Source organism: Ananas comosus, linkage group 2 (assembly GCF_001540865.1).
Source record: "Ananas comosus cultivar F153 linkage group 2, ASM154086v1, whole genome shotgun sequence".
Taxonomy (NCBI): Eukaryota; Viridiplantae; Streptophyta; class Magnoliopsida; order Poales; family Bromeliaceae; genus Ananas; species Ananas comosus.
Window position 1 is genome coordinate 12663463 of NC_033622.1, and position 22319 is coordinate 12685781.

The 22319-nt window shown below is 33.9% G+C and overlaps 3 protein-coding genes across 4 annotated transcripts; 1 reads left to right on the forward strand and 2 right to left on the reverse strand.

Annotated features, from left to right (window-relative positions):
• Positions 1582-4797, reverse strand: LOC109706685 (phosphoglycerate mutase-like protein 4). 2 transcript variants are annotated; one of them, XM_020227637.1, is made up of 6 exons: positions 4538-4797; positions 3755-3805; positions 3555-3665; positions 3284-3415; positions 2754-2829; positions 1582-2138 (listed from the first exon to the last, which is right to left on the reverse strand). In XM_020227637.1, exons 1-6 carry the CDS (start codon positions 4646-4648, stop codon positions 1912-1914), a joined length of 708 nt encoding a protein of 235 aa, XP_020083226.1. In that variant the 5' UTR covers positions 4649-4797; the 3' UTR covers positions 1582-1911. The 2 variants fall into 2 exon arrangements, with proteins under 2 accessions (XP_020083226.1, XP_020083225.1); XM_020227636.1 differs by lacking the exon at positions 3555-3665 and having other exon boundaries at positions 4538-4775.
• LOC109706684 (protein MIZU-KUSSEI 1) lies at positions 8144-9500 on the forward strand. The gene has a single exon (XM_020227635.1). It carries the CDS (start codon positions 8319-8321, stop codon positions 9057-9059), a length of 741 nt encoding a protein of 246 aa, XP_020083224.1. The 5' UTR covers positions 8144-8318; the 3' UTR covers positions 9060-9500.
• Positions 13718-16159, reverse strand: LOC109706683 (patatin-like protein 2). Its single transcript, XM_020227634.1, has 6 exons — positions 15894-16159; positions 15513-15694; positions 15103-15280; positions 14643-14804; positions 14221-14523; positions 13718-14059 (listed from the first exon to the last, which is right to left on the reverse strand). Exons 1-6 carry the CDS (start codon positions 16068-16070, stop codon positions 13820-13822), a joined length of 1242 nt encoding a protein of 413 aa, XP_020083223.1. The 5' UTR covers positions 16071-16159; the 3' UTR covers positions 13718-13819.

Below are 22319 nucleotides of genomic sequence, written 5' to 3' on the forward strand. Positions count from 1 at the left end.
AGTACACGCACATATATTTTTTTAACTATAAAATATATTTTATTAATAAATATTAAATATATATATATATATATATATAATATATAATATATATATATATATAATATATATATAGAGTCGGCTACTATACTATTATGAGTACGATCGCCCTCGTACTCATAAGTTGTTTTCGATGATAGAGCTTCCGAATCGACGATCCACACTGTTAAACGTTATCTAGAACATTTGAAACATCTAGAAATCAAATTTCATAATTTTTCGACATCATTTACCTTACGATCAAAAGCTCACAAAATTGACAATTTTTAACAGCCGATATGGAATACTTGCTAGTTTAACGATGCAAAAGAATCCAAATAGGTTGAATGTTTGATAGAAAATTACATTCACTACCTAGATAAAGATCAATAACTCCGATCTTAAATTGAAAGATCCGATCATCCATTTTTAAGACATCGTTCGATTTTGACCATTCAGTTTATGTTCGCTTGATAGACTTTATTATGATTTCGAAAAATTACGAAATTTATTTTCTAGAAGTTTCAAATACTCTAGATCATATTTAACGGAACGGATCGTTGATTCGGAAGCTCTATCATCGAAAACAACTTGTGAGTATGAAGGGCCCAATACTCCGTTATATATATATATTATTTATACATTCTAAAAATTCTAATCCTAATTTTTTTATCGTGTGTCTTTTATATTATAAAATATTTTTTGTTTTAAGACTTTAAATATTTTTATTGTATGTTATGATATTTTAAATAATAAGTTATATTACGCTTTTAAAACTTATATACGTATTTTACATTTAAAAAATATAAGAGCAAAAAAAAAAATGCCGGTAACCGGCATACCCACCAGCGGACGGGTATAGATAAAAATGTTGGCTATTCAAAAATTTACGGATAAATTTTGTCCATATCCAAATAATCCGCGGATACAATAATCCGTGGATACGATAACCTGCCCGCGGGTTACCCAACCTGGCAAACCATGTCCAAATAATCCGCGAATACAATAATCCGTGGATACGATAACCTGCCCGCGGGTTACCCAACCCATCCGTTTGCCAGGTCTAACCAAAATATAATACTTTAGCTTCCAGAATAATCTCTCAAAAACTACCTTAGCTTTTAGGATACTCTCTCAAGAGCTATTTTCGGAGGCTGCTAAATGTGATAGAACAAATTCATGTCAAATTGGTCAAGTAAGATAAAAGATATTTTAATCATTTTAACTAAGAAATGATAAAGATAAATGAATTATCAAGGGCTTTAAGACATTCTCCTACAATGCACTCAATCCTCAAGCAACTTTCAAATCCTGCTATTCATGGTGAATATTCGGTGCTCCGAATCACAACAGTTGCCGGATTTCGAGGGCCGCGCCATAGCTGCTGCCGCCGCAGCTGCTTTGACATCAGTATGAGTAGCAGGATTCTTGACATGAATAATGCATACAGCCCAGTGAAACTTTTGGAAATGTAATTTAAGATCACGAAACAGGACAACTAAAGGGAAAGAACAAACAATATGCTAGCCAGGATAAGCAATAAGCTTCATAAGAACCAGAATATAGAAACAGCAATGCATGAACTACTTGCGCACCTCGACCGAAAGCTCTCAATATGTATTTACACTCGCAGAAAGGAAAATATGAGCTGTTTCTTGGAGAAAAACATTAGAGTAAGCTTCCGACTGTTGGAAAAGAGAAACAGCTCCAGCAATGTGTCAATTCCATAACTCCGTATAACAAATTAGAATTCCCCTTCACATGAATCTAAACAATACTAGATATCATTCCAATCACTTAAATGAAAAAGTTCAAACTGTGCATTATAGAAATCTTATCAATTTTTATTTTTCTCCCAGTAAATGAGAAGGCTAGGGCAAATGAATGCTAAAACTAGCCAGAAGTTCCATCACCACCAAAACCACTTTTAAGAACACCAGTATCTTTAAGATGGCTTACGTCCCCCCAGTTCTTGATGATCCAAGGATCCCCAGGATCGGAAATATGAAACACGTTTACCGAGGTGTTGTGAATCGTGCCCCCACGTGGTGCCCCGGGATTAGCCCGCCTGTAGAGTTCTCTCAGGACCCCACCATGAGTAACAACAATCACTCTTTCTCCTGTTAATGGCATCGATAGGTAAAGAGTAGCTAGCAAATTGTTTCAGACACATGCATAGATGAGTTAAGAATAAATGTCAACCTTCTTAGATAAATATATGAAAACTTCCAAGAATTAACTAGCGCTAGCATCCCTAACTTTTTCTCTGTTTTATAAATTTGATTCTAATTTTCTTAAATTCTTGACAATTGTAACAAGCCCTAGATAAAGTAAATATAAATCCTAGCATTCTCAACATGAAGGCCATATTTATCATCTTAGCCGTTCCCTCACATTATGGTTTTGGTATGACACACGTCCAAGAACTATAATTTGCCAACATAACAGAAAACAAGACTTCATGACCAAAAGCTGAAAATCAGGTAAGAAAAGTGGCTTGCCATGATATGACTAATGATAGGTCATGTAAGGACCTACGCTGGTTAATGATAGGTCCTTAAAATGAAACAAAAACTAAACCACAGGACAGTTCAATGCAACAATTGAAAATGCGCTAAACCTCAAGAAGGCAAATTAAAGTCTACCATATTTTATATCCAAACTAATCTTTCAAAAGCAGTACATTCGAGAATATTCAACAATAAATCTTCAAGAAATTACCAAATTGAGTATACCTTTGTGCTGTCCAGCTATTTTTTGCAGGCAAGAAACACACCGCTTAGATAGCTGATCAAGACTTTCTCCGCCACCCTGAGAAAGGAAGAGCAAGGACAAAAGAATCAAGCAGTCAATAATAACGCCTTAGTTAAAATTTTTTCTATATAATATTATCAGCATTAGTCAAATTGAACAAATTGAAAAAAGTTGTTCGACAATATTAATCAAGCATCTCTAGTATTCAGAAAGCACGTGGCAAACTAAAACTACACTAAGGGTTCAGGTATTATTCAGCGGAGCTCAAATGTAAATCAAAACTAGACAAGTAAAGCACCAAGTTTGGTGCGGTAATAACATTGATAAGCAGCACATGGATAGCCCAGAAAACATCCATAGCTTTTGCCTTTTTCTTTTGGCGTAATAATATATATATATATATATGTATATATATATAACATTCATTTCTCCTCTCATAAGATTAAAGCACCAGTTTAAGAATTAAAGTGTAACATCATGTGGAAATATGCAAAGAAGATTAGAGAATTACAGGTAATTCTTGATCCCTTCTAGATGATAAGAAAATCTTGTGGGCTGCAGGCTTTTGCTTTGCAGCTTTATCTAATGTCAGACCCTGAAGATCTCCAAGATGTCTTTCTCTCAATGCCGGATCCAACACTACCTGAGAGAGAAATAAGAAAACAAATTCGACTTTAAAACACACAAACTTGGAGGAAGAGAGTAGGCCAACAACGGAGTCGATTATTACTCGACGACCCAAAATCAAAAGAGATAACAACAAGAGGAACTCTTCTAACCACCTTTGGCAGACTGCAAGAGCTTGCTATAATATTTGCAGTCTCGGCAGCCCGTTGCAGATCAGAGGCATAAATGGCAGAAAATTTACGTTCTTTCGACAGCTTAACACCCACCTTCCAGAATTTCACAGAGACAATACGAATAATTAGAAAGACGGAAAAGAAAACTTCCTCACGCTACACATAACGGGCTCATTCCTTACCGCATTAGCTTGTTGCCTCCCTTTCTCATTTAATTCTGCATCCAACTGTCCCTGTAGTGTGAATAAACAACTATCAACACTTGAGACTCATTGAAGATGACACCAATGGTATTTTTGTCCACTGTGTTACTCGCCAGGATAATTGTAAGGGCTTGTTTGGTTCACATATTTTAGACTATGGAATTAGAATGAAATTTAATGATTCCGATAGTTGTTGTTTGTCTTACATATATCAGATTTCGATTCTCATTCCACTCTGGAATGGAAAATTTGACCCAATCCATTTATGGCCCAATCCTGGCTTTGAATTCCGGATTGGCCCATTCTAAAGTAAACAACTCAGAGCCACCTTTCCTTCCTCTCCCTTCATCAGTCTCCTCTCCCTTAACCAAGAGATGTTCATTCCAATTTTCATTCCAATAATAAACTAAATATTTTTTGATACTTCGTCATTCCATTTCTCATTCCTATTCCAATATTCCTATTCCAATCATGAACCAAGCATGCCCTAAATTCAGCGATTCCTATAGCCATTGCGTGCATGTACCATACAAACAATACACATCTAGAACGTGTAACATACATGACAAAACATTTGAATATCCCAAACTAGGTTTTGCGAAAAGGTTATACTAAACGAAACCTGCTCAATATACAGAAATTTTTGGAGCAATTTGTTTCAAAAGTTCCAAAATCAAAGATAACAACCTTAAACCTTCCTAAATTCCGGTTATATTCAGATGACTAAATCACAAAGAATAAAAAATAAAAATAATAAAAAACCTGGATTGTTTTGGACGCGTTCCACGAGGTCTCGCCATGGCGCACCACCACGACCTCCGCAAAACCCGGTAGAAGCGCCGCCGCCGCGGCGGCGGCGGCGGTGGAGCACATCTTCTTGAGATCGAACTCGCATTCGGAGTGAAAAATTTTGGGTGCCCTAAATTCGAACTCGTAATTCAGAGTCCGAGGTGCGACGACGCGGCCGAGGCGATCGCGGGGTGACGTGGCAGAGAAACGCCTTGTGGGCCCTACAACAAACTCTCTAGGCCTGCTAGGCCCCTCCTGTTTTCTGTTGAGGGTTTAAACCGGCCCGATCCATCGGGCCCCAGATACTCACGCTGGAGCCCGCTTTAGTGCGCTAAAAAGTGCGTGTCTCGTTCAGCTTCTATTTCAATTTAAAAAAAAAAAAAAAAAAAAACTAACTANTTTGAACTCGGATCTACCAAATCGGCCCGAATATCATAATAACACATTAATACTCAGCCATTATCTACCATTTTTGTGTTCTTTCTAATTTATCTTTTTCTTTTCTTTTCTTCTAATTATCAAGGGTGATTCAATTCAATAAAATAAAGTGAAATATAATTATATTTTCACTGATAAGAATTAAAAGATATGTTAATATCTAAAGTTAAAAACGTATGACATGTACCTTTACATCTATTTATTTAAATTAATATAATTATATGTTACGAAATATTGTCTCTGCAGTACTTCACTGGTGAAAAAGAGAAGCTTCATTCACATGCATTTGGGAACGTAGTGTATCCAACAACTAATAAATGAGGAACAGTGGCTTTTCTAGCTCACACCATGAGTCTTATTTAATGCTCCTCCATTGTGTTTTGGATTGGGAGAAAAAAAAATAATAATCACCTATAAATACAAAGTAAAAGAAAGGTGGGTCTTGTTAGATTTGGCATGATTTATTTGATTATACTTAAAACATAAGTGTTTGAGAAAACGTGGAATTGGACTAGAATTTTAGTTACTTGATTGACTTGACATGATCTAGGATTTTCTCAGTTGGACGACTTGACTAAACCATTTTCGATCGAGGTAGAATAGGTACAAAATTTAATTTTAGATAAGAAAACATCAGCCTGATTTAAAAGCACACATTTGTTTGGGTATACTTCCCGTGTTATAAAAACTCTTAACTATATGCAATCCTATAAAAACTTTTTTTAAAATATTAGTAATAAAAACATTTGAAATTATAGAAAATAATCGTTATTTTCAAAATTTTAAGCTATTAAAAAATAATATTTTTAATATTTGCATTCAACACTCTTCCTCACGTCTAGACTTTCTAATCATATAGAAAACTGTATTTTTAATAATTATATTTGACAAGCCCCCTCGTGTTCAGACTCTTGGGCTTTTTTTAGAAAGAGAGAACAGTTCAAGACTTTATAATAGGTTGAAGACATGGATTTGAAGTAACTTTGGCTTGAAAACAAAAGTAAGGGGAGAAATAGACAGAAAAGAAAACAAACAAAACGAGCAAAAAAAAAAAATTTTTTGGCCTTTTGTCGCTCTTTCTTCCTTTGGGGTTTTGGCTGCCTCCATTATATAAGTCTAGTTAAGCTTCCTAATGAATGAAGCAAGTAGCGAGCTACTTATTTCTCAAAAAAAAAAAAATTCTTTGGCTTGAGTCGAACTTAAAATTTACTGAATTGATTTTTTGAAGCTTTTAAGAGTATAATATTTTAATATTTGTATTAAAAAAATAAAAATTAATAAACCTATAAGTTAAAAAGTACGAATTCTTAGGCGGTAAAATTGTAAATTTACAACAAAAAAGTGATTCTAGTGCTGGTGCTGCTGTAACCGGCACCGAAACATAATTGGACACAGATCTTAGCTACGGATGGTTGCGTTTGTCAAAGAGCAATTGACAATTCTCCATGTACTGCCAATTCGAAGCCCGTACTTCATAAAGCTGCCATTAAAAACAGACTGTAACAGTGAATGCAATAAAATTCGTGCCGTACTTGAGACCGAAAAGGATACTAGTTCTTGACCTTATTGAACAAGTCAATAAATAAAAACAGGTGCATCTTTTCTTTTCTTTTTTTTCTTTTTTCTTTTTTTTTTGGAGCCACAGATGTATTAATTTTCTTAACCATTCAATTACTTAATTCCTTTTTTTGTAGAAGAATTAATATTCGTTAGTTTGAGCAAGCACCCACCTTATCTCTTATGCTTTAATTAGATTCTTTTGTAGCACAACGACACTACGAGCTTGTGACAAAACCCACCACCATAACATGCACTACGAAGCATTGTAGAAGAGAAAGCAATATACACAATCATCAATAATTAGCTAGTGCTGTTGATGGAAAGGAAAAGCACCGAACCCATGATGGTAACGCCCATGCAATGATCGGAGAGGGCACGCACATGCCAAACTAGCTAGCAAAGCACAAACACCTCCTTTTAATCTCTCCCTCTTCGCAACCCCTAGCTAGTAGCTATGGTCCATCCTCCCACATATATCTTATCTCATCGCTTTCTCTTTTTCAGAAACTGTTGTTATTTGCATCTACTGTATTTGTACGTTTCACGCACTCATTCACTCGTGAATATTTGATGACTAATATTTTAAAAATTAAAACCGATCGTTTCTAGAGCAAGTAGCAAAAGATTTGATGATTGCTATCTGAGACCCAAGTTCGAATCCTAGTTGATTCACATTTCCAGCTAAGTTTATTTCCAAATGAAATAAACGAAGTGGGTAGCATGCTATCTATCTCTAAAAAAATAGACGATCTAGTCTGAATATAAAAAGTATAAGATTCGAAAATCTATACAACCGAAAAATTAGACATTGTTTGGTTGTAAACATTTTGTACGTACGTTATAAAATATATCTAATAAAGTAAATTCTTATTAAAATGTTTTTATAATAAAATTTCAAAGTTGCATGCAGGGCAAAAGCTGAACCTACATATAGTTTTGCACATCAGGTGCATGCAAAAATGATTGAATACAATTTTTTTGTTGAATTAATGTATGCAAGGAATATATAACTTCTCTTCGATCTGTACCATTAATTATCTTTTTCGGTACTATATGTATAAAATAGGTAAAATAAATGTATAAAATTTATCTAAATTATAGTTTATTTTGATTTGACTATCCAATCTTTCAAATTTTTGATATTATTATTTAATCTTTCACTTTGTTTAGTTTGAGACGGCCAACAGCACTTTAACTTTAAAAATTTGAATGCACCGTTTAGCTTTACAGAGTTAGTTGGTTTATTTAATTTCATATAATTTTTGCAACTATAAATTCATTGAAGTAAATAATTAATTTAAATTTTAAAGTCGAAGTGTCGTTAACTGATTCGGATCAAATAACTTGATAGTTAAATTAAAATTTTAAAAAGTTGAATTACCAAATCAAAAAGTACATAATTTTAATAAATTTTATATGTTTTTTTACCTATAAAATACACTGAAACATGCACCAGGTGCATGCAAGTAATTATAACTTGTCTTTCTCTCCCTCTCTATTACCTTGGTCACATCAACGCCAAGTTGGGACGTTCTACTTCCCCACTTAAAAGAAAATTGCCATTAGATTCCACAAGGCACACCCTTCCAACCACCCTTTCAACAACCTTCTCTTCCTATTAGCCTTTATATAACTTCCACAAACCCCTTCTTTCCTTAACGCCACATACATATATTTATATATATATGTATGTATATATCCATACAACACAACAACATTTCTCAAATATTCTCAGCATAAAAAACCCCTCCCACCAATGCCACCACTCACGGAGAACCCCGGCCTCGTGTCACTCCTCCGGCATTCGGCCGCCGACGCCGGCGGGCACTGCCGGCCGTCCAAATTCGGCAGCGGCGGCAAAAGCGGCGGCGGCAGCGGCGGCGGCGGGGGTGGGATCTTCCGGATGTTCAAGCTGCTGCCCATGCTGTCCTCCGGGTGCAAAATGGTGGCGCTGCTCGGCCGGCAGAACAAGGCGCTGCTGGGCGACTGCGCAATGACGGTCACCCTCTTCGGCCACCGGCGCGGGCGCGTGAGCCTGGCGATCCAGGAGGACACGCGGGCGCCGCCGGCCTTCCTGATCGAGCTCCCGATGCTGACGGCGGCGCTGCACAGGGAGATGGCGTCCGGGGTGGTCAAGCTGGCGCTGGAGAGCGACACGCGCACGCACCGGAAGAAGCTCGCGGAGGAGTACGTCTGGGCCGTCTACTGCAACGGCCGGAAGGCCGGGTACGCCATTCGCAGGAAGCAGCCGTCCGACGACGAGCGCCACGTCATGCAGCTGCTCCGCGGCGTGTCGATGGGCGCCGGCGTCCTGCCGGGCCCTCCTGGCGAGAAGGACGGATCCGCGACCGCGGCCGAAGGCGACATGACGTACATGCGGGCTCGGTTCGAGAGGGTCGTCGGGTCGAAGGACTCCGAAGCGCTGTACATGATCAATCCCGACGGCAACGGCAACGGCGGACCAGAGCTGAGTATCTTTCTTGTGAGAGTGAAGTGATGAGATTTTTTTTTTTTTTTTTTTTGTAAATAGGGAAGTATTGGTTGCACTCAGAGCATCCGTATATATCGAAGCGCTGCAATTAATCTATGAAGCGCGCATCTCATCTCGTATTTTATTTAATATATACGGTAATACTTTTCTTAATCTAAATTTTTTGATACGTGGTGAGATGAATGATTGATAGATTATTACAGTGTATAGAGTATATGGATGCACCCACTGCATGTGATAATTTCTCCATTGAAAATTTGTAATTTGCATGGTTGGGGGTTAGATCGTTAGTGTATGCATAGCTTCAAAACGTACAACTGGGGGGATTCACTTGGTAGTGAATAAATTTACTGAATTGAGGGACGAGGGATCGACGAGATGTGTACCGTAGTGTAAATGCATGCACGTTCCATATATAATAGGATAAGTTTGGCTTTTTTTTCTCTTTCTTTCTTTTTTTTTGGTGGAGTGAATTAAGTTGCAGGTGTTGAACTGAATTGTATGATGATGATGATCATCATCATAAACAAATGCTTGGCATCTCAATTGTTGGTGTGTTTACATTATATAAACTGGGGGTAAAAAATAAGAGGATATTAAGATTTTAAACTGTATATATTAAGGTTTCTCAGTTTCTCTAACAATAGAGTCATTATAGCCAGTTAAAAGTTAATACACTAATGACTTTTTTGTTCCTTAGTTAGGCTTATAGTTTGGTATTGAGACCAATCTACACTTTTAGATAAAATGAAGTTATGATAAAAACATATAAAAATATATTTCTGTATTTTCCGGTGGGATCGCTAAAAATAGATCAGAACTGACTCATCGCGATATGCGGAACGCAATATCATATACGGAAATAAATAGAATATTTTTTCATCGTACTTTCTCACAGCACGTAATTAACGCAATTTTTCTATAATTCCAAATGAAGCCTTAGTTGGTTAATTCACACTTTGGAGTGATCCATGAGTACAGATTTATTATAGACCCAGTGCGCACAGAACACCTTACACATTGGTTCATTAATTTCATTGATCGAAATGAACCAATGATCAATCGATCAAAAATTCATAGGTAATGCCCATGAATTTTCTGCACATTAGTCTGCAAATTAAGATTCATTATGATTCTTTATTTCTGTGCTAGAATTTTCCTCCGTCCTACTTTGCTGTTTTGGTAATCCAATTTGGCCGCGGGCCATGTTCGTTATGTGAGCTAAGCTTCTTCTAAGAAAAAAATTAAGTTGCACTTTGGCCGGATTATTAGTTGGTACTTTTCTCCGCGTACGTAACTATGATAGGTTAGTTAGAAATTAGATCAACCTATTCTTTTGTGCTCTCTTTTCCCAAAACCTCAAAGTTTTCTCTGGACCGAGATCAATAGACCACATTCATCTTCAGGAAACTTAAGTTAGCACAATCTTTTTATTTCTCCAAAATAAGGAAACTGGAGTCAAAACAAGCCCATTAATCTTAGAGAGAGAATAAACCTATACTTCTGTTTACAAGAAAACTGAATTAAATCCAATCAACTTAATGAAAATCACATGTATGAATGGAACAAAATGTGTTAACGTCGCTTCTACTTTTTCCCAGAATCAATAAATGAGGGGGGGAGGGGAAAAAAAGGTTACAAGGAGACTTTTGGCAGACAACTTGAGAGTTGGGTGTGATGATGCCACACAAAAGGGCTAGATGATAACTGTTTCCGGACCAACATGTAAAGGGGAAGTGGATCAGCTAAAAGACACAAACCACAAAACATATGATATATCTCCCAGGCATTAATGGCTTCACCTCCTCTTCAATCTAATTGTAGCTGGAGAGATTTTCTGTTGCCCATCTGGGCCAAGTAGCTGATCTTCTTAAGATGCCCCACAGCTACCTACCATGATAGTTGCTACATGTGAATCCCCCCATCTCAATAGTACTCTTGCCTCCCAAGGAATTAAGTTAAGATGGCTATAAGCCAACTCCAAATAGAAGCACACCGCTCTGTAGCTGCTGATGCGCTGGCTGTTCTATACTATTCAAAAGATCAATCCGATGAAGAATGTGTGGAGATTACATAAACTATATATATTATTGTAAAGCAGCGCAAAAATACAAATTTAATCATGTGGATGTGATGCCGTGTTATTTATAAAATATAGATTTTTAGCGTAAAATGTACGCGACGTAAACTCTAAAGAGACTGACTTTTAAAGGTATCTATGGCAGTGCTACAATTTTAGGCCGAACTTGGATGTGCGAAAAGAGCATGCACTATCCATCAATCAGCATCAGGAAAGCACTATACAGCTCATCTTGAGAGGATACATTGGAAAAAAGCATGAACTTAGGTGGGGCTTTTCCATCAGGTGGGCCTGGCCCACTATGCCCCCTAACTTTTTTGGATGGGCCCATGCTTTATAGGGTGGAGGGGCATGCCCAATAAGGGAATTGGATATCATTCTCCGAGTAGAGCTATCTTAGAAATGGCTCGTTCAGCGAAAAAGCCGACACAAAAAATATATATATATTAAAATATGTAGCATTTATTATGAATTCATGAGGATGGTGCCATTTTAACTTTACATTTATACAATTAAGGACAAATGCTTTTGCTTTCATATGAAATGAAAAAGTTTATGAATATCCCATCATAGTGGATATGTTATAGTAGGGCATTATCATTACCTTCTCTTATTTAAAAATATTGAGAGAAAAAAGTATTTGATTATTCAGGAATTTTGCAATTAATGCATCATGTCAAGTTTGGGTTTGGACCAGGTGGAGCGGCATGGTGCAATTTCGTAGAGTTTATATCCTAAATTGATCGCCTCGAACCAGCTTAATTAATTAAAGAGGCTCCGTTCGATCCTGACCAACTTATAAGGTGACCGAGTCAGGGTCGAGCTGGTCAAACCAGCTTAATTAATTAAGCCTCCACTACGTGGAGCAGAAGCCGAAAAAGTGAGAAAAGTAAATAAAAAAATGAAAACAAGAAAAAAAAAATTAAAAGAAAAAACGAAGAAGGGAATGTACAATAACTAGAAAAATGGTAAGTTGTACTTTCCAATTGGTTTATATCATCCTTAATTTACCTATTTTTTGCCTTTTCTAAAAAGGGCAATTTCAAACATGCCCCCTTAAAAAGTTATAAAATATCGTGTATAACCTTTCAAAATTATCAATATTATTTTTGCCCCTATAAATTAACGAACTATATAAAAAAAAGCGCTCCTTCACATGGATTACAAATTTTTGAGTAATTTATCTCTAGTTCTACCTTGTTATAAATAATTGTGTAGCATCACGATCGTAGGGCTAATAAATTTATTTTGTTTATTGAAAATAACTAGATTTTTGTTTTTTTTTTGAGAAAAAAGTAGCACGCTACCCGCTTCATTCAACGGATTGATGAATTAGGCTACAAGGGTGGGGCAGCCAGGCCCGATAACAGAGAAAAAAAAAAAAAAAACAACGATTCCCACTCCTTCAGTAGTATCTTAAGTCTAAGGTCAAGTCGAGAGCAACGATTCCCACTCCTTCAGTAATATCTTAAGCCTATGGACAGCTATTTTGGGATTCGGTAGTCTATTCCTAAAAAAAAAAACTAGATTTTTGTTTATGATTAATTTTGTGAACGTATTTTTTTTTTGTGCACTCAATTTTTTTTATCAATATTATATAGGTCTCATGTTAATTAATTATCATAATAAACAATTAGCTAAAACGAAAATATATTATACTTTTAATAAATCTATTTTCTTCTTAGTCTAAATTAATATAAATTTTTTATTTACTATTTGTGTAGTGTAGTTTGTTACAATTAATTAGTTTTCATTTGGTATGCATTCAATTTATTTATAATTTTTTATTAATTTGCATTTTGATGATGGTTCACCTAAATTAGAGTTTTTTTAAGATTGATAATTTTAAAGGAGTATCTATATAATTCAACGTTGGAGGAAAGATGTGTAAGAAATTAACCCAGTATAAAATGAAAATTAATCTTACAAATGAAAATTAGATAATCATAACCTTCCTTCTTTACGACGCTTTTTAAGGCTCAAACTAATATTTAGTGAGTTCATTTGGATCTGGGATCAGCCAAAATCTACCACTAGTAGCATTACTTTTTGAGAAGGCGCGGTTTTAAACTTTTAACTTTAACTTTGTAGCTTTTTTTTTTTGGAGAGATAGGTAGCACGCTATCCGCTTCGTTTATTTCATTTAAAAATAAACTTAGCTGAAAATGAGAATCAACTAGAATTCGAACTTAGGTCTCGAGTACCAACTACCAAGCCCTTTGCCACTTGCTCTAGGGACGGTCGGTAACTTTGTAGCTTTTATACCAAAAAAAAAAAAGTTTCGTTCATTTAATAGTCGTGTGCACGTATGTTGTGTGACCTCAATTTTTAAAATTTCACAATTTTCATATAGTGTATTCGTGGATCTTTGCGTGACTCAAGCCTATTGGACTTTTAAAGTGAGTGACAAAGGAATAGGTTGGTTCAATGTTAGATGTACACGTATTCACATAAAAAAGGTAGAGAAGAAAATAAAAATAAAAAATTACTAAATTTTATTCATAAAACAATTTTATTACAAGGAGCTCTAAGCCCTTGCATGATCACAATCAAAGAATGAATGAAATAATTAATATATGCCCATAAAAAGAACACAAACGAATGTGAGGAAATAAAAGTAAATAAAAGTTTAATGGCACACAGTAAGTAGTAAAATTTACACGATTACATGCATTAATACACAAAATCACTGTCCCATGTTCATCTTTTTGAGCCTAAACCGACGCTCGTCGGATAGGATCTTCGCGAAACGAGTTAGTTCATCTTCGTTGGTTCCCTCTCCCCGTATCGTTTCATTTACGCCGGTCTCCAGGTTCACCCTTGACACTGGCTTCTTCAGAAGTTTTTTACCAATCTCTACAAGCCTCAGCAAGTTCTCCTTCGATGAAACATCAACTGATGCCACCTCGCCCATCAAAGAGTAATCCTACCAACCCAAACAAATTCATGAATTTCAAATTTGTTCAAACACTATTTTCTAATAACTTGTACTTAAACAAAAATAAATTATTATTTGTTTTACATGACTATTCTCTAGTAACTTACGTACACAGTAATGCATGTGCGCATATATATATATATACGTACCTGTATACGTAGATAGTTTCTCTCAGAATGTAACGCTTGGAATAATACGGATGCATGGATATCGACCATATCGGCACTTGCTTCTGTGAATATATCAACAATTGGTGTGGTTCCTTTATTTTGTAACCAGCTAAACAAGCCCCACTTAGCTGCAGCAGGAGCACTGAACTTCGCTTCTTGCTTGGCCGACCCCGTCCCCAAAGAGATAACAAGAAATTTTCCGTAATCCATCGGCTTAATCGGAAAAAAATCCGAGTTCTTTAGGAATATCTCCTTTGTCACATGGTTGATAGCTAGTAGTGTCTGTTCATTAAACCAAAAAATAGGTTAATACATATATATATCAGCTAGTTTAGTACAATGCTTTATGTTTGCGAAGTTTTTAGAGGTTAAGCAAACAGTATTGCACGTGGATGACATACTGGATTATTAGCTGCGACTCCTCCGTCTATGAGATTGAAGATTCGGGTGTTGCCAAGGGAGTCTTTGGTTTCGAAGCAGTGGGCGGGAAGGTAAGTTGGCGCTGCAGATGTGCTGATGCAAATGTCGGATAGAAGAGCGTTTTTCGACGGCATCTTCTTTGCCTGCACAAGAGAAGGAAACTTGAATATAATTACTTCAGACTAACGCTGAAATCATATAACCATTTTACGTGCATGTACTGTTCACATGTAGACGGAGCCTAGTTTCTGACAGGTTGGTTTTGGCCCAGCCCAATTGTTTAGGCCCAAAAGAATTTGGGATGCTCTCGAAGTTTTCGTTTCTTTGATTTTCTCCTCTTATCTTGTCCAAAATTTTATAATGATATATGGCTATATCATTATCTCCTAAAACTTAGTAACTATAATAATGATCTGACTATATAATTGATGGAATATAAACCTGGAAGGTGGAGAAGATGGTGGGCTGAAGAAATTTGATGTCGAAAGTGGGGATAACTACGTTCGTTAGCGTCTCGCTGAGCTTCGTTTGCCCCAGTAGCTGCTGCACCTTAGAGTGGAGATACTTCCCGTTGTATTTGGGCCCAACAATGCTCTTCATGAACCCCAATAACTGGTTGCTGTGCACGTATAATTATTGTTACTAATTGTTAAGAAATGTTTCGGTCCACAAATAAAAAGTTTACTTTAATTGCATTGAGAAAATTAGAAGTTTGTTTTCGTTAGTGACAATTAAGTCTAACGAAAATATGTAAGTGTGTCCTCAATGGCAAAAATAAGCATCTAAATTAATATATACTTGATGAATTAGTAGCTAGCTCGGTATAGTTAACATTTATCATGCATGCGTACCTGCTAGAGGGAAATATGTTTGGAGAATTCTCCAAGTAGAAATCATTGATTTCCTTCGCAGCGAAAATCGGGCGATTGTTCTCATTAGGAGCAGTGAGCATGGTGGTGACCAAACCTCCTGTGCTTGTTCCCGCGATAACATCGAAGTAATCCGCGATCCTCGCGTCCTCTCCATCGAGCTCCTGTAATCAACAACTTAGTTAATTATCGTTAACAAAATGATGCAACAAAAAAAAACTACTGATGAAAGAGAGAACGATTTTATCAACTAATGAACTGCATAGAGAATCATTCGGTATGTTACAACGACGACTAAAAGTGAATAATAATATATATAACAATAATAACTATGAGGCTAAAAATTATGTCACATGCATGCACCTGGAGCTTGGATTCGAGGAAGGCGAGGATGGTTCCGGGGATGATGCCCCTCACGCCCCCACCATCAATGCTTAATACGGTCACCATGTTACCGAGCGAAGGGGGAGTTCGTGGTGATGAGATGGAGCCATTTCTAGCGATTGGAATGTGATCACTTAATCTTAGAGAAGTCGCCATGAAGCTCTAACGTTACTTTTGTGTACGTAGTTGCAAAAGAAAAGGTATAAATTGTGTAGTTGCAATGCAGAATAATCAAGCTTGCTTGTTTTAGTACAACAAAATTGCAAAATGTTGCTTCGCTTTTCTGTGATGTTCTAGTGCTCGTATACAAGCTTGTATTTATAGAGAAAGAAAAAAAACCAAAAAACAAAAATGTGACAATTTCAAGTCAAAATGATTAATTAAAGTACTACAAATTATTTGACTCGCTCAAAGAAAAGAGAGAAAGAGTCGAGTGGGGTCTTTTTGGAGTAGAAAGAGCCAAAAACGCGGAGGGGATAAGTAATTAAGTATAGCGAGAAAATTCTATGGAAGAGCGAGTCAATCGTGGACTCTGTCCATTAAATTAATTATGACTTTATTTGACAATAAAGTATATAATATATTAGAACAATCATATCTATACACCTATCACCTAAGTATGAATTTTACACTCCTCTAGAATTAGTCTATTTTATATTATTATTCTGATTACTACTACCACTAAAAATCCAAAGAAAATTCAACCTTAGAATGAAAGGGCGTAAGATGTGCACCCTATATATATATATATATGAGGTGTACAGATAATATTTTTCAATATATTATGTATAGTGGATAAAGAAAAAATATTGTTTATTATCCTAAAAAATAACGTGGGCATAATATAGATCACATTAGTTATTTCTACGATCTAGTTTGCATACATAGCATCTTATTTAGCATTTCTTTTGTATTTAGTTAATGACTCTTGTAATATTTGATGATTAATGAGGACTGGTTAAGGATAGTCTTGTTTGGATGGTGGAAAATGTTGCTAAAGAATATATAATTTATTAAGTATAAAAATTTTCTTCTATGATTGGCAATAAAGAATTTAATTTTTGCTATTTAATAGGTCGAATATAACAATCTATTCTCAACATTTAATTTTATTGTGATTCTTATCTATTAAAATTAAATTTTTTTATTTAAATTAAAAAATACTTTGAATAAAATATTCATGCATCAAAAAATGATCTAAATGTCCAGCATCGCATATCATATTTGGCTTTTAAAATTATTTTTTTGAAATAAGATAAACCATTCCATAAGTAAAATATTCTATTCAACCAAATCATAAATGATAAGATCTTTTAAAGAGTAAAAATTAAATTCGTAACTCTCACTAAAGAAGTTATTAATAAATAATTTAATCTGACATCACGTTTAGAGGCATAATTAGTTCACAGATACGCAACTATTACTTTAAAAATGGTCTTCGAAAGTTGGATTTTGAAGATCAACGCATAAGTTTCTTAATTTAATTTGATTCCCACCTTTGCGTTGGCCCGTCAATAACTGAAGAACGAAATTCAATGGTCAGCTTTTTAAATCCTTTACTTCCAATCATATTGGTATCAAATAAGTTATTATCGAATAATTTATTATTTAGATAATTAATTAGTTTATGGATAAGCAATAATTTATTTTATATATGCAATATCGATCTGAAGATCAATGCATAGGTTTCTTAAGTTTTGTTCTCATCGAGTCATCGTTGAGAATTTGAAAACTTACATTTTAAAAAAAAGCATATATCTTATGACTAGCTACTAAGAACAAGATATTCTATAATTTATTAATTTTAAAAAAATGTGTCATCATTTTACACATGGGCGGGTACGAAGTGAGGATAAGATTTATTATAACTTGCCGGAAAAAACTTCGTTTAATAATAATTAATTTTAAAAGATGTGTAATCATTTTACACGTGGGCGGATCCAAGTTTGGGAAAAAGTACACGTGCGTAGGGCCATGTCTATGTTTTTCTCACGATCCGCCTTGTGCTCCCAAAAAGTTTTTCTTAGTGAAGTTTTAAAGCGTTTGGCAAGACCCAAAATCTCTGATCTCTAGTGGACCAACACCGACGTTTATAAAATCGTGGAGCAAAATGTCGTTAAGTGTGTCATAATAAAAATATCGACGCTTTAATATAATATCGAAAAAATTTTATCAGTATTTAATAAAAATATGTTTATTGGCAATGCTTAATCACACATGTCAAATATGGAAGATGTTAGAATAGAGTGTTGTCTAAAAAATATCGTTTAAACATATTTTATTGTAGTTAACTGTTACTGGAGAAACTGTATGATGTGGTTCAACTGGAGTAGCAGTTGAAATTACACCTAAATTAACAACAATTTCAACTACAACAGCGGAAAAGAGTAAATTTAAAAAAAAAAATTAAACTTACCTTCCTAAATTAGAGATGATCTTATCATAATATATTATAAACTGAAAAAAATTGAAAATACACTTCTCTACATGTAACAAAATAAATTATTTATAAATCTAAAATTTTTTTATTATATCTAATCAAATAAAATAATTATAATTATAATATTATATTTTTAACTATATTGTATTTTTAATTACATCTAATCAAACAGAACGGTCGTATTTTTAGCCAGGTATACATTCACCCGTGTCATCTCTATCTTATCATCATTTTGTTCCTTAAAAAAAAAGTTGAACTAAGATTTAGAACACGAATCCGTGAAACTGTAGGGCAAGCAACTTATTGATGTTAAAAAAAAAAAAAAAAAAAAAAAATTGGCTATGACGTGTTGTGAAAATGGCCGGACTAATATGCCAAAGGATTCTTTTTTTTATATATATATTGTTAGAGCAAATGATATTATCTAATCAGTATTTAAACATTTTTTACTTTAACAATAACAAAGAATATTATGCAATATCAATTTTATTAAAAAAAAGAGTAAACTTCAAATACCATCTATGTAGTTTCACACTTTCTCACTTTAGTATCATATAATTTAAAATGTATCAATTTAGTACTAGTGGTTTTTTTTTTTTTTTCGCACAACTATTTCGTTAAGACATTTTTGTTAAATCAAATACAAAAAAAATCTGATGTTTCACCTATTATTTATCGAATATCCACTTTAGTACTTTATTTTAACTTTGTCACTGATTTAACGAAAAAAATTAGTGGAGAGAATAATAAAAAGATAAAATATAATCACAGGGTAAGAAAGTAATACAATTTAAATTACAGCCTTACAGAGTACTAAGTGGGAAAGTACGAAACCATAGGGTGGTATTTGAAGTTTTTTCTATAAAAAAAAAAAAAGTTGTTATTCAAAACATTTCTTGTATATATTTTTTTTATAAATTCGATTGAATTTAGTAGTAAAGAGGTCAAAAGTTCGTTTCTACTGTATTGTCTTTGGAGCGACCGAATGAAATTTCTCATAAATAGTAGGGATTCATCCTGAAATCCATAATAAACGGTAATTTTCTTCTTATATGTTGTTCTTATAATCCTACTACTAAAAAACTAATACCACACTTAGAATGCGTACATGAGATAATCAAAAAAATCTATATTACAATATTAATATATCAATAACTTTATAAATATACAAGTATTAGAAACCTGTAGTAGCAATAATGAACAATAACCGACCGCCTCTAGAGCAAGTGGCAAAGGATTTGATGGTTGGTACCCGAAGTCCCAAGTTCGAATCCTAGTTGATTCTCATTTTCAGCTAAGTTTATTTCTAAATGAAATAAACGAAACGGATAGCGTACTACCTATCTCTCAAAAAAAAGAAAAGAAAAAGTAATAATGAACAATAGGAGCGGATGACGGCCCAGTCTTGAGAGACAAAGCCCTATGACAAGCCCAAGCCCATTTGACATGGGCCTTCAAGTCGAATAACTACATGAATAAATTTGTGCAATATATATAGGGTATGCTTGGTTCACCTATTTTAGACTATGGAATCGGAATGGAATTCATTGATTCTGATAGTTGCCGTTTGGTTTTTAGAAATCAGATTCCGATTTTCATTCCACTCCGGAATGGGAATGACTAAATCCATTTATAATCCAATCCGGCTTTCAATCCCGAATTGGCTCATTCCAAAGTAAACTATTTAAAATCCTCTTTTATCAATACCTACCTCCTCTCCTTTTATCACTTTTTTCTCTCTTAATCAAAACCTTCTCTCAAAAATTTTAAATTTTCATTCCGATTTCCATTCCAATAATGAACCAAACATTTTTGGATGATTTGTTATTCCATTTCCCATTCCAAAGCAATCCAATTTCATTTCTCATTCCTATTCCAATCATGAACCAAACATGCCCATAGTGTGTTTCCTTTACTTTCAAAAGTACAAAAGTCTCCATGCTTACAAGTTGTTTTTGATGATAAGACATCCGATTCGATAATTGGCCCCATCAGGTATAATCTACGCTATTGGTACTATCTAAAAACCAAATTTTATAATTTTTCGACATTATTTATTAGGTGACCAAAATGTCTCAAAAATTACTATTTTAATGGTCGATATAGTATGTTTTTAGTTCAACGGTGTAGAACAATTCAAATTACATAAAATTTTAATAGAAAATTCTACTTAACATCAATAGTAAGATCAATATATCATTTTTAAAATTTGAGTATTTTAACAATATTTTTTATGAGATTTTTATTTTCAGCTGTTCATTTTGAGACTATTCGTTCACTAAAAAAATAAAGCCTAAAAATTATAAAATTTGATTTCTAAATAATTACAATAGCAGAAATTATGTCTAATAGAATCGATCGTCGAATCGAATGTCTCATCATCGAAAATAACTTACAAATATGAAGGTTCCTGTATTTTTAGAAGTATAGGAGTCTGGCTCTATATATGTATGTGTATATATAATTGAGCTCCTATATTTTTAAAAGTACCAAATTATTCATACTTATGAATTTTTAGCCTTTGGATGAAGATTTGTAGAGCTATAATAATAATAATGATCCTTTGGATGGTTAGTCGAAGAGTATAATAATGGGATGGAATTAGTGGAATAGCATAGTCTAGCTGTGGAAAAATTACAAACAACACCAAGTGCTTGGAATATATAGTATGAATTATTTATAGCAATTGCTCATATTTAAAACCTCCGAGTTAAGAGTCTTACTGCATTTTTCACGTCTCTGCAGTTTGATTTTTGTGAGAATTTGAAGCTTTGATAAGCAAATTAACACACCTCTTTTTTCTACTGTTTAGAAAAAAAAATAATATGTTACCCGCTTTATTTATTTTTTTAAATAATTTAATCTAAAATATAAGACAATTACACTTCAAATTTAGAACCTGAGTACTAACCATTAAACTCTGCCCTTGGTACCACTTTTTTTTATTGTCAAATATTTTAGAAAGTTGATAATTTAGGACATCTAATCAGAAATGACTTAGGGTGTGTTTAGTTCGACGTAAAATTCCGAAAAAAAAAAAAATTCGGTGGAAAAAAAATTTCGGAAGAAATTAAATTTTACTTCCTCTAGTATTTGGTTTGTAGGAAAAAAAATAATTTTTCGTTACGATTGTTTGGTTGAAATGCAAAAAAAAAAAATTATAAANATTGTCATATTACATATATTAGTATTATAATTTATATTTATAAATAAAATATATTTAAAATATAATATGTAATAATATATATTTAATACTATAAAATAAATTACTAGATATTTATAAATAAAATATTGTCTTTAAAGTGTGCCTCGTGCACCGCGTGGCCGCCCTTGGAGCATTTGTTTTCGTTTTTTGCTCAAAGCGAAAAACGAAAACACCCATTTTACTTGCAATTCATAAAAAAGAAATTAAAAAAAAAATTACGACTTTATTTTTTTATTGAATTTTTTTTCAAGGTGATTTTACAAAAAAACCAAACACATCCTTAGAGGCCAAACACTCTCGGAGCTGATTGTTTTGTTGTAAGTGAAGAGGTGGAACTCAAATTTTATTTTCAGTATTTATTTTAGTGTAAGTCAAAAATACACTGTAACTCAAGTTACATTAAACCTCCACTTCATCTATTCTCGACTTTCTCCTCTAAAGTACCAAACTCGACTTCCGCCGTACTCAACTTTCTCTAAAAAATTTATCAAATACTAAAATCTAAACTTTACTTTTATAATGAATTAGAATTACCTTAATTATAATAAATAAATTAGAATTATCTTTAAGTAATAATAAAAATTTTAATTATTTAATAAATTAAATTTTATAACAGTAAGTTTACCATTATATTTAGAAGATAACGATATCCACTTATATCAAAATAAATTCTAAAATTCAAAAAATTAATTTCACCGGCACCAAATTACATCAAAACAAACATAAAAAATAATTAAATTTAACTTTCAGACTAAAAAAG